Source organism: Drosophila serrata, unplaced genomic scaffold (assembly GCF_035046125.1).
Source record: "Drosophila serrata isolate PLE 108 unplaced genomic scaffold, ASM3504612v1 contig_165, whole genome shotgun sequence".
NCBI lineage: Eukaryota > Metazoa > Arthropoda > Insecta > Diptera > Drosophilidae > Drosophila > Drosophila serrata.
In genome coordinates, this window is record NW_028257063.1 from 1740614 (window position 1) to 1754445 (window position 13832).

Sequence of the window (13832 nt, forward strand, 5' to 3'; positions counted from 1 at the left end):
CAGTCAGAAGATTAAAACGCAGTGAAGGAGTCATTTCCGACCCTATAAACCATATATATTCTTGATCAGCATCAACAGCCCAGTCGTTCTAGCCATGTGCGGTCAAGAAATAAATTTTTGTCATTTTTCCGAAAATTGAAAATTTTATAAGGGGTTACATCATTAAAATTGCCAAAATTTGACAAAAAATTGAATTTTTTAAATTTGAAAACTGAGTATGCAGCATTGTTAATCTACTAAAAACGAGCTTAGAACAGTTTTCCGAATTAAAATTAATGATTTATTGGCTTAGTTATGAGTTTTCTTAAACTATGATTTTAGGGAAAAATTGACTGTTTTTATACCTTTTTGCAGGTTATTATAATTTTAGTCAAAAACTTATAACAGCATCAACAATCGCAGTATGCAGATTTGTTAGTGCTTTAAAAACCTGCACAGAAAAGCTTTCCTAATCAAAATTAATGCTATTTTGGCTTAATTATGATGTTCGGAAAACTCCGATTATTTAAGAAAATTGTCTGTTTTTATACCTTTTTGCAGAGTAAAGCTTCAGTCAGAAGATTAAAACGCAGTGAAGGAGTCATTTCCGACCCTATAAACCATATATATTCTTGATCAGCATCAACAGCCCAGTCGTTCTAGCCATGTCCGGTCAAGAAATAAATTTTTGCCATTTTTCCGAAAATTGAAAATTTTATAAGGGGTTACATCATTAAAATTGCCAAAATTTGACAAAAAATTGAATTTTTTAAATTTGAAAACTGAGTATGCAGCATTGTTAATCTACTAAAAACTAGCATAGAACAGCTTTCCGAATTAAAATTAATGATTTATTGGCTTAGTTATGAGTTTTTTTAAACTATGATTTTTGGGGAAAATTGCCTGTTTTTATACCTTTTTGCAGGGTATTATAATTTTAGTCGAAAACTTATAACAGCATCAACAAACGCAGTATGCAGATTTGTTAGTGCTTTAAAAACCTGCACAGAAAAGCTTTCCGAATCAAAATTAATGCTATTTTGGCTTAATTATGATGTTCGGAAAACTCCGATTATTTAAGAAAATTGTCTGTTTTTATACCTTTTTGCAGAGTAAAGCTTCAGTCAGAAGATTAAAACGCAGTGAAGGAGTCATTTCCGACCCTATAAACTATATATATTCTTGATCAGCATCAACAGCCCCGTCGTTCTAGCCATGTCCGGTCAAGAAATAAATTTTTGTCATTTTTCCGAAAATTGAAAATTTTATAAGGGGTTACATCATTAAAATTGCCAAAATTTGACAAAAAATTGAATTTTTTAAATTTGAAAACTGAGTATGCAGCATTGTTAATCTACTAAAAACTAGCATAGAACAGCTTTCCGAATTAAAATTAATGATTTATTGGCTTAGTTATGAGTTTTTTTAAACTATGATTTTTGGGGAAAATTGCCTGTTTTTATACCTTTTTGCTGGTTATTATATTTTTAGTCGAAAACTTATAACAGCATCAACAAACGCAGTATGCAGATTTGTTAGTGCTTTAAAAACCTGCACAGAAAGGCTTTCCGAATCAAAATTAATGCTATTTTGGCTTAAATATGATGTTCGGAAAACTCCGATTATTTAAGAAAATGGTCTGTTTTTATACCTTTTTGCAGAGTAAAGCTTCAGTCAGAAGATTAAAACGCAGTGAAGGAGTCATTTCCGACCCTATAAACTATATATATTCTTGATCAGCATCAACAGCCCCGTCGTTCTAGCCATGTCCGGTCAAGAAATAAATTTTTGTCATTTTTCCGAAAATTGAAAATTTTATAAGGGGTTACATCATTAAAATTGCCAAAATTTGACAAAAAATTGAATTTTTTAAATTTGAAAACTGAGTATGCAGCATTGTTAATCTACTAAAAACTAGCATAGAACAGCTTTCCGAATTAAAATTAATGATTTATTGGCTTAGTTATGAGTTTTTTTAAACTATGATTTTTGGGGAAAATTGCCTGTTTTTATACCTTTTTGCAGGGTATTATAATTTTAGTCGAAAACTTATAACAGCATCAACAAACGCAGTATGCAGATTTGTTAGTGCTTTAAAAACCTGCACAGAAAAGCTTTCCGAATCAAAATTAATGCTATTTTGGCTTAATTATGATGTTCGGAAAACTCCGATTATTTAAGAAAATTGTCTGTTTTTATACCTTTTTGCAGAGTAAAGCTTCAGTCAGAAGATTAAAACGCAGTGAAGGAGTCATTTCCGACCCTATAAACTATATATATTCTTGATCAGCATCAACAGCCCCGTCGTTCTAGCCATGTCCGGTCAAGAAATAAATTTTTGTCATTTTTCCGAAAATTGAAAATTTTATAAGGGGTTACATCATTAAAATTGCCAAAATTTGACAAAAAATTGAATTAAATTAAATTTAAATTAATTTAAATTTGAAAACTGAGTATGCAGCATTGTTAATCTACTAAAAACGAGCTTAGAACAGTTTTCCGAATTAAAATTAATGATTTATTGGCTTAGTTATGAGTTTTCTTAAACTATGATTTTAGGGAAAAATTGACTGTTTTTATACCTTTTTGCAGGTTATTATAATTTTAGTCAAAAACTTATAACAGCATCAACAATCGCAGTATGCAGATTTGTTAGTGCTTTAAAAACCTGCACAGAAAAGCTTTCCTAATCAAAATTAATGCTATTTTGGCTTAATTATGATGTTCGGAAAACTCCGATTATTTAAGAAAATTGTCTGTTTTTATACCTTTTTGCAGAGTAAAGCTTCAGTCAGAAGATTAAAACGCAGTGAAGGAGTCATTTCCGACCCTATAAACTATATATATTCTTGATCAGCATCAACAGCCCCGTCGTTCTAGCCATGTCCGGTCAAGAAATAAATTTTTGTCTTTTTTCCGAAAATTGAAAATTTTATAAGGGGTTACATCATTAAAATTGCCAAAATTTGACAAAAAATTGAATTTTTTAAATTTGAAAACTGAGTATGCAGCATTGTTAATCTACTAAAAACTAGCATAGAACAGCTTTCCGAATTAAAATTAATGATTTATTGGCTTAGTTATGAGTTTTTTTAAACTATGATTTTTGGGGAAAATTGCCTGTTTTTATACCTTTTTGCAGGTTATTATATTTTTAGTCGAAAACTTATAACAGCATCAACAAACGCAGTATGCAGATTTGTTAGTGCTTTAAAAACCTGCACAGAAAGGCTTTCCGAATCAAAATTAATGCTATTTTGGCTTAAATATGATGTTCGGAAAACTCCGATTATTTAAGAAAATGGTCTGTTTTTATACCTTTTTGCAGAGTAAAGCTTCAGTCAGAAGATTAAAACGCAGTGAAGGAGTCATTTCCGACCCTATAAACCATATATATTCTTGATCAGCATCAACAGCCCAGTCGTTCTAGCCATGTCCGGTCAAGAAATAAATTTTTGTCATTTTTCCGAAAATTGAAAATTTTATAAGGGGTTACATCATTAAAATTGCCAAAATTTGACAAAAAATTGAATTTTTTAAATTTGAAAACTGAGTATGCAGCATTGTTAATCTACTAAAAACTAGCATAGAACAGCTTTCCGAATTAAAATTAATGATTTATTGGCTTAGTTATGAGTTTTTTTAAACTATGATTTTTGGGGAAAATTGCCTGTTTTTATACCTTTTTGCTGGTTATTATATTTTTAGTCGAAAACTTATAACAGCATCAACAAACGCAGTATGCAGATTTGTTAGTGCTTTAAAAACCTGCACAGAAAGGCTTTCCGAATCAAAATTAATGCTATTTTGGCTTAAATATGATGTTCGGAAAACTCCGATTATTTAAGAAAATGGTCTGTTTTTATACCTTTTTGCAGAGTAAAGCTTCAGTCAGAAGATTAAAACGCAGTGAAGGAGTCATTTCCGACCCTATAAACCATATATATTCTTGATCAGCATCAACAGCCCAGTCGTTCTAGCCATGTCCGGTCAAGAAATAAATTTTTGCCATTTTTCCGAAAATTGAAAATTTTATAAGGGGTTACATCATTAAAATTGCCAAAATTTGACAAAAAATTGAATTTTTTAAATTTGAAAACTGAGTATGCAGCATTGTTAATCTACTAAAAACGAGCTTAGAACAGTTTTCCGAATTAAAATTAATGATTTATTGGCTTAGTTATGAGTTTTTTTAAACTATGGTTTTTGGGAAAAATTGCCTGTTTTTATACCTTTTTGCAGGGTATTATAATTTTAGTCGAAAACTTATAACAGCATCAACAAACGCAGTATGCAGATTTGTTAGTGCTTTAAAAACCTGCACAGAAAAGCTTTCCGAATCAAAATTAATGCTATTTTGGCTTAATTATGATGTTCGGAAAACTCCGATTATTTAAGAAAATTGTCTGTTTTTATACCTTTTTGCAGAGTAAAGCTTCAGTCAGAAGATTAAAACGCAGTGAAGGAGTCATTTCCGACCCTATAAACCATATATATTCTTGATCAGCATCAACAGCCCCGTCGTTCTAGCCATGTCCGGTCAAGAAATAAATTTTTGTCATTTTTCCGAAAATTGAAAATTTTATAAGGGGTTACATCATTAAAATTGCCTAAATTTGACAAAAAATTGAATTTTTTAAATTTGAAAACTGAGTATGCAGCATTGTTAATCTACTAAAAACGAGCTTAGAACAGTTTTCCGAATTAAAATTAATGATTTATTGGCTTAGTTATGAGTTTTTTTAAACTATGATTTTTGGGAAAAATTGCCTGTTTTTATACCTTTTTGCAGGTTATTATAATTTTAGTCGAAAACTTATAACAGCATCAACAAACGCAGTATGCAGATTTGTTAGTGCTTTAAAAACCTGCACAGAAAGGCTTTCCGAATCAAAATTAATGCTATTTTGGCTTAATTATGATGTTCGGAAAACTCCAATTATTTAAGAAAATTGTCTGGTTTTATACCTTTTTGCAGAGTAAAGCTTCAGTCAGAAGATTAAAACGTAGTGAAGGAGTCATTTCCGACCCTATAAACCATATATATTCTTGATCAGCATCAACAGCCCCGTCGTTCTAGCCATGTCCGGTCAAGAAATAAATTTTTGTCATTTTTCCGAAAATTGAAAATTTTATAAGGGGTTACATCATTACAATTGCCAAAATTTGACAAAAAATTGAATTTTTTAAATTTGAAAACTGAGTATGCAGCATTGTTAATCTACTAAAAACTAGCATAGAACAGCTTTCCGAATTAAAATTAATGATTTATTGGCTTAGTTATGAGTTTTTTTAAACTATGATTTTTGGGGAAAATTGCCTGTTTTTATACCTTTTTGCAGGGTATTATAATTTTAGTCGAAAACTTATAACAGCATCAACAAACGCAGTATGCAGATTTGTTAGTGCTTTAAAAACCTGCACAGAAAAGCTTTCCGAATCAAAATTAATGCTATTTTGGCTTAATTATGATGTTCGGAAAACTCCGATTATTTAAGAAAATTGTCTGTTTTTATACCTTTTTGCAGAGTAAAGCTTCAGTCAGAAGATTAAAACGCAGTGAAGGAGTCATTTCCGACCCTATAAACCATATATATTCTTGATCAGCATCAACAGCCCAGTCGTTCTAGCCATGTCCGGTCAAGAAATAAATTTTTGTCATTTTTCCGAAAATTGAAAATTTTATATCATTATCATTAAAATTGCCAAAATTTGACAAAAAATTGAATTTTTTAAATTTGAAAACTGAGTATGCAGCATTGTTAATCTACTAAAAACTAGCATAGAACAGCTTTCCGAATTAAAATTAATGATTTATTGGCTTAGTTATGAGTTTTTTTAAACTATGATTTTTGGGAAAAATTGCCTGTTTTTATACCTTTTTGCAGGTTATTATAATTTTAGTCGAAAACTTATAACAGCATCAACAAACGCAGTATGCAGATTTGTTAGTGCTTTAAAAACCTGCACAGAAAGGCTTTCCGAATCAAAATTAATGCTATTTTGGCTTAATTATGATGTTCGGAAAACTCCAATTATTTAAGAAAATTGTCTGGTTTTATACCTTTTTGCAGAGTAAAGCTTCAGTCAGAAGATTAAAACGTAGTGAAGGAGTCATTTCCGACCCTATAAACCATATATATTCTTGATCAGCATCAACAGCCCCGTCGTTCTAGCCATGTCCGGTCAAGAAATAAATTTTTGTCATTTTTCCGAAAATTGAAAATTTTATAAGGGGTTACATCATTACAATTGCCAAAATTTGACAAAAAATTGAATTTTTTAAATTTGAAAACTGAGTATGCAGCATTGTTAATCTACTAAAAACTAGCATAGAACAGCTTTCCGAATTAAAATTAATGATTTATTGGCTTAGTTATGAGTTTTTTTAAACTATGATTTTTGGGGAAAATTGCCTGTTTTTATACCTTTTTGCAGGGTATTATAATTTTAGTCGAAAACTTATAACAGCATCAACAAACGCAGTATGCAGATTTGTTAGTGCTTTAAAAACCTGCACAGAAAAGCTTTCCGAATCAAAATTAATGCTATTTTGGCTTAATTATGATGTTCGGAAAACTCCGATTATTTAAGAAAATTGTCTGTTTTTATACCTTTTTGCAGAGTAAAGCTTCAGTCAGAAGATTAAAACGCAGTGAAGGAGTCATTTCCGACCCTATAAACCATATATATTCTTGATCAGCATCAACAGCCCAGTCGTTCTAGCCATGTCCGGTCAAGAAATAAATTTTTGTCATTTTTCCGAAAATTGAAAATTTTATATCATTATCATTAAAATTGCCAAAATTTGACAAAAAATTGAATTTTTTAAATTTGAAAACTGAGTATGCAGCATTGTTAATCTATTAAAAACTAGCTTAGAACAGCTTTCCGAATTAAAATTAATGATTTATTGGCTTAGTTATGAGTTTTTTTAAACTATGATATTTGGGAAAAATTGCCTGTTTTTATACCTTTTTGCAGGTTGTTATAATTTTAGTCGAAAACTTATAACAGCATCAACAAACGCAGTATGCAGATTTGTTAGTGCTTTAAAAACCTGCACAGAAAGGCTTTCCGAATCAAAATTAATGCTATTTTGGCTTAATTATGATGTTCGGAAAACTCCGATTATTTAAGAAAATTGTCTGTTTTTATACCTTTTTGCAGAGTAAAGCTTCAGTCAGAAGATTAAAACGCAGTGAAGGAGTCATTTCCGACCCTATAAACCATATATATTCTTGATCAGCATCAACAGCCCAGTCGTTCTAGCCATGTCCGGTCAAGAAATAAATTTTTGTCATTTTTCCGAAAATTGAAAATTTTATAAGGGGTTACATCATTAAAATTGCCTAAATTTGACAAAAAATTGAATTTTTTAAATTTGAAAACTGAGTATGCAGCATTGTTAATCTACTAAAAACTAGCATAGAACAGTTTTCCGAATTAAAATTAATGATTTATTGGCTTAGTTATGAGTTTTTTTAAACTATGATTTTTGGGAAAACTTGCCTGTTTTTATACCTTTTGCTGCTTATTATAATTTTAGTCAAAAACTTATAACAGCATCAACAAACGCAGTATGCAGATTTGTTAGTGCTTTAAAAACCTGCACAGAAAGGCTTTCCGAATCAAAATTAATGCTATTTTGGCTTAATTATGATGTTCGGAAAACTCCGATTATTTAAGAAAATTGTCTGTTTTTATACCTTTTTGCAGAGTAAAGCTTCAGTCAGAAGATTAAAACGCAGTGAAGGAGTCATTTCCGACCCTATAAACCATATATATTCTTGATCAGCATCAACAGCCCAGTCGTTCTAGCCATGTCCGGTCAAGAAATAAATTTTTGTCATTTTTCCGAAAATTGAAAATTTTATAAGGGGTTACATCATTAAAATTGCCAAATTTTGACAAAAAATTTAATTTTTTAAATTTGAAAACTGAGTATGCAGCATTGTTAATCTACTAAAAACTAGCATAGAACAGCTTTCCGAATTAAAATTAATGATTTATTAGCTTAGCTATGAGTTTTTTTAAACTATGATTTTTGGGAAAAATTGACTGTTTTTATACCTTTTTGCAGGTTATTATAATTTTAGTCGAAAACTTATAACAGCATCAACAACGCAGTATGCAGATTTGTTAGTGCTTTAAAAACCTGCACAGAAAAGCTTTCCGAATCAAAATTAATGCTATTTTGGCTTAATTATGATGTTCGGAAAACTCCGATTATTTTAGAAAATTGTCTGTTTTTATACCTTTTTGCAGAGTAAAGCTTCAGTCAGAAGATTAAAACGCAGTGAAGGAGTCATTTCCGACCCTATAAACCATATATATTCTTGATCAGCATCAACAGGCGAATCTTTTTAGCTATATCCGGGCAAAAAAAGAAATTTTCTCATTTTTAGAAAAAAAATGGAAAGGGGTTACATTAAAATTTCCAAAAATCGGCAAAAAATTAACATTTTAAAAGGAGTATGCAGTTTTAGTAACCTGCTAAAAATGGACATACGAGCGCTTTCCGAATTTAATGAATACTGTTTTGGCTTAGTTCTGAGTTTTTAATATTTTTGTTAGGTAAAGCTTTCAAATATGCATTACAAGATACATCTTAAATTAGGCTTATATTTTTGCAAATGATTGATGACGCTGGGAGTATATAAAGTAGTAATGGTATTTAGTAGTGTATTTCCGGATATATTTTTATGATTTTAGTCTTCAAAACTATTAAAAATAAATATTCCTAAATGGCTTTAAGAAGAACTGCCTCCCGATAAAAAACTTGACTTTTTTAATCATTTAAGTCATCAGTTGTTGGGAAGTTGGGACCTCTTTTAAAAATGTAAAGAGAGTCACCATCTCATCCGTTGATTTCTTACCTGTCTGTCACTGTCCGAGCTGAGTGCAAAGGTAGCCCACGACGAATTTCGGTAATGTACATATGTGTAGTTTTTGTATTCCACTGTCACCTCAAACAAAAAATCCCCTAGAATTGATATTCGGCACTGGAGAGTAACCGTAACCAAGGGCACCGGCCTCGTCAACCCATTGAAAAGCGAAATTTAATTAATTAATCGGTCCAACGATAAAAAGTCGTACATAAGTGCTGGGTACTTTTTTGTTTTATTTTTTACTGTGACCGTAGAAAATGGGTCATTGGTCAGTTCGGAGATGACATTGCATCAGAATTGAAATCGCAGTGATTAATAAGACAATTCTCGGAAGTTGTGACTGGAAAGCGAGTAAGCATGAGATAATGAAGCCCCACTTTGTTATGCCAAGGAAAAGCAATGTTGGTTGGGTAGTTTACACAGCTCCAGTGAAAAATGTGAAGTACTTTGGAGTCAGGGGATTTTCTATACATTATAAAGAAAAACTGTTTGTTTTTACAACGTATTTTAATTATATATATATATACTTTATATTTTGTTTTTGGTTACTATAGTTTAGTATTCATTCTCGGAATGAAGCTCTGGCATTTTGTTCTTTGTGCGTTGGTTGTGGCTATAAATAAGTCCCTCCTAATCATAATCGGGGGACATCATTATTTTAGGCTAAAAATGGTCATGATGAATATATATATATTCTAGACTAGCGACGTGGCGTTTGTGGTAATACTCTAGTTGTAGCAGTCGAAAGTCACAGATAAGACTAATTGCAGTCGGTAGGAACTGGGCAAGAGTTGCAGCAATACGATTTTGGGATGGATACACAAATCTTTGGTCTTTGACTAGAGATCGAGCTCCTCGTCCTCCTCCTCCTCTTCCGCCTTTGCCCGTTTCTAAATGCTCACATTAATGGCATTCTTGATCACAATGTTTCCGGATACTCCGTGCTCGATGGTGAGATTGCTGTCGATCTCAATGCCTGTGGGAGCCGCCTTTGGCTTGTTTTGGGCCTTCTGAGATCTTGTGCTGGGCTTCTGCTTCTTATTGCCACTCAGATCCAGGGACCTGACCACCTTCAATAAACCATTGCAGCCCGTGTAGTCCACGGCCTGCTGTGGCGACTCACTGCCCAGGTAGATGCGTCCATCGTTTCCGGTGTACTTCAACGATCCGCTGTTGTTCTGGATCTTCAGGCGGGTGGCATTGCCAATGACCTGGAGGCTGCCGGAATTGCTGACTATCCGTATCCGGTTGCCGTTGCCAATGATGCGCAGATCCCGCGAGTTGTTCTCGATGCGATACTCCTTGTGGTTGCCCACCAGATCCTTGCTGGCGTAGATGGTGGTTTCCGGTGGCGGAGTATTCCGCTTCGTCTTATTGCTGCCGCTGTGGGGGGCTTTACCCTGCGCCATCTGGCATGTGGAGCAGTCGTCATCGTCGTACGAATCGCTGGCCGAATCGGTCTCTATCACACGAACGCCCATGTTTTTGTGTGTGAATTACCTCAGCTTTCGCTGTGGTTGCTGTTGCTGTCTGATGTTGTTTCTTTCCGCTGCTAATCACTCGCAAAAATCACCGTCTCTTCTTCGCTTTTCAGTTAGCTCATTCTCCGGCTCTAACGACTGCTGTTTAAGGTCAAAATATCCAATTGTGTGTGCTTCCGTTGGGGGGAACTCCCTGCTGGATCAGTACGTATTTTACGGGTTTGCTTTCGCTTCGAAATCGCGGAAATTGCGTCTGCTGCTGCTGCTGCTGTGTGTTTGGGGAACGCTGGTGCTTTGGCTATTGAACGATATCGCCGCCTGGGGAGCCGCTTTTATACCAGCCGAACGGCTCTATGCCGGGGCTTTTTTATTTCGCCGGAGGGCCGGCACGGAAATCACCTCGTAGGCATGAGAGTATCGAATTTTGAGACACTCTGCCACCTGCAAGGGGAGACACCTTTGATAAGGTCGTTTTTGGTCTTTTGTTTTTGGGTATTTGGTGTGACTAAGCGACACCACCTGTTGATGTGGCCCATTGTAAGGGGTTTGGCTATCTCTGCCCATACTCATTCACAGCTGAAAATCCTTGAATTTTTTCCACTGAGAAACAGAAACTCTAACATTAAATAGCAATTACAATATTAATATATATCACAGTTTATAATATCTTACCCATCATAATCATATCAAACTTTTCTTCTAAATGTATTAGTTATAATTTAGATTTTTATTTTGGTAAAAACTACGACTCAATTAATATTATTGTGTGTTTCTCTAGCAATCAATATAGTAAACTTAATCTTAATGCCAAACATCCTCACAATTCAATACTATCGCTCAATGCACTGTGAGGAAAAAACAAATTAGACAAAAAAAACCTTATTCAAATGAAATATCTTAACCATATCCCCTAAATATACATTATATATTTATGCCTTTATAGTTAATTTAATTTTTTTTTAAACACTATGAAATTTAGAATATCTAAACTGTATTCCAATCGCATTTTTCTTGGTGTAACCCATATTAGTTATCAGCAACCGAAGTGCAGCCAAAATTCGGTGGGGATTTTTGGCCAACTTCTACTCTTATCATTATTGTTAAGTCCCTTGATATGGGTCGTAAATGTGAAGCAAAAAATGCCACATAATTAGAAGAACCTCCCAACAAAAAAAAAAGAGGGTAATAACCCTCCGCCGATAAGACGATAAAGTTTTCCATACCAGAAGTACTCTCTTTTATGTAGAATAGCTAATAGATACTTGAAGCCCGGTCGCTAGGTGATACTACTTATACAAGACCGAGAAATCGTTTCCTCGCGACTCGGGTTTTGTTTACAAGCAAAAACATAAACAATTCAATTTGTTTGCAATTTGCACAATTCACGCTCCAAAAAAGCTTCCCATTTCGAGTCGCTTCTCCAGCTCTCCAGCGTTCGTTTCAAGTTCAGCTTCAGCCTCAGCCTCAGGTTCAGGTTCAGATTCAGGTTGGGTTTTCGTTTTCAGTCGGTTGCCAAGATCGGTGGCAAGCGGAACCGCCGGGCACTATATACAGATCAAGATCGCGCCATTTGAATAAACACACACTGGAGAACTGGGAATGTAAACATTTGTGCCAATTGAGGGAAAGCACCGGAGCTACATAGCCTATAAAGGTATAAATAAAATGGGTTGCACTCACTAACAGCTGCCCAGTTGCGTAAACGTTTTACGCTATTTATTTTCTGGCTGCATTTTTGTTGACAAATCAATTATAATTATTATTATTATTATAAAATGATTTATTTGCTAGATCGCAATTTTAGGGCAGTAAACGGGGACTTTTCAGCAGCTATCTCGACACCAACCAAAGTCGAAATTGCAAAAAAAAAAAAGTAATAATAAATGCCTTATTAAGTACAAATCGACATATGTTATATCAGCTGAATCGTAGTACCAGATACGCCTCAATTACAAAACCTGTAGGAACTAACTACCAGGTGTATAATAAATACACCTGATAGATGTATGGAGAAATGGTGCTGGCCCAGAAAAACCCCCTGACAATACTATCTCACCTATCTAGCACGCTTCCTAATGCCTCGTACTAATTCTCCCCCCAAAACGTCAAAAATAAATAAAAAATCACCGATGCCCAACGGGTTTTATCTGCTAATTTGGATCAGAGAGCGATGTGAGGCCTTGTTTGTTGTTTCCCAAGTTCCCAAATTAAATAGACTTAATGTTGCGAGTGCATTGACAGACGGTTGATAAGGTGCGAACAGCTCTGACAAGGGGCTTGCGTAGCAGATAAACTAATAAATGACCTCTCAATGGGGCAACAAGGCCAAATAACAAGTAAAGATTTACAGGGAAAGTTGTATGTTACCGGAAGGGTTTCATAATTTCAGTATAAAAATCGAAAGGTGCTAGACCTTACGAAATTATACAAATTATAGGCATATTATTATCGTTAAAATTGTGGAAAATAAGAAAAAACAAAAGTAATATTTAAGTGTTTTCCAAATTGAAATTAATGCTGTTCTGGCTTAGTTATGATTAATTTAATGGTTCACCCTAATAGACAAATGTACCAAAATTATTTTCTGCCGGAAATAGCTAAAAAGATTCATCTGATCGTGATGATCAACAAAATATATGATTTAAAGGGTTGGAAATGACTCCTTCATACTTTTACAAGTTTCTGACTACAATTATAATACCAAGTGGGGGTATTGGTAGCTATGAAATCAGCTGTTGAAATAATATTACCCAGCTATCGGAATAGATCCCATTCCTAATATATAAATTTGTTTTGAGCTTTTGACTTTGCAGCTTTGGCGTTGATTAAGTACATAAATAAACCAAACTCGAAGACTTCGCACGTTACTGCTCATAGACCAAGTAAGTTAAAAAAAAATAAAATAAATAAAGTATTTTAAAGAAAAATTCTCAAAAAATTACCCATATTCCAGAATGACATCAAGTTCGAACGTTTTAACTATTGGAACTGAAACCAATGCGACTCTAGACGAAGTCACGATCTCCAAGAACAGAAAAGCCTTTTTCGAATCTGATTTTGAGAAACGCATGCAGAAAATTCTACTAAATGGTGAAAAACCGCTGGCAAAAGTACCTGATGATACCTTGCTACAAAGGTTTTCAGCAAATGAATTAAAAAAGAAAGATGGTCAACACTATTACGATTTTGGTGTTGGTAAGCAAGGATGGTTCGTAGATGTACTAACGTTTGAGCCCAAAGGAATTCTAAGGCGTGTTCAAAATAAAATCAGTAAGGAGCACTGGCTTACTGATAATGTGGCAAGATTCAGCAAGGAATCAAAAGACTTTATAGTGCAAACTGTTTCCAAAGCTGCTGACGAGGAGGGAGAGGAAATCTATCAATACTTGTGCTATCTAAATTCAACAAATAAGTGAAATGTACATTTATTCATAAGATACAATACATTATTTTTATTGTATTGCCATTCACCATTATTTGT

General features: G+C 33.7%; 2 protein-coding genes across 3 annotated transcripts in view; both read right to left on the bottom strand.

The window, feature by feature from the left end:
- The window catches only part of Rae1 (ribonucleic acid export 1), a 47734-nt gene that overhangs the window by 12181 nt on the left and 21721 nt on the right, over nucleotides 1-13832 (bottom strand). The window lies entirely within an intron of this gene.
- Nucleotides 9359-12713, bottom strand: pirk (poor Imd response upon knock-in). Its single transcript, XM_020944623.2, has one exon. The coding sequence runs from the start codon at nucleotides 10349-10351 to the stop codon at nucleotides 9761-9763; it is 591 nt and encodes a 196-aa protein (XP_020800282.2). The 5' UTR covers nucleotides 10352-12713; the 3' UTR covers nucleotides 9359-9760.

What these genes read in the sequence shown, in the direction of transcription:
- pirk (XM_020944623.2), bottom strand. Translation starts at nt 10,351, where the DNA reads ATGGGCGTTCGTGTGATAGAGACCGATTCGGCCAGCGATTCGTACGAC.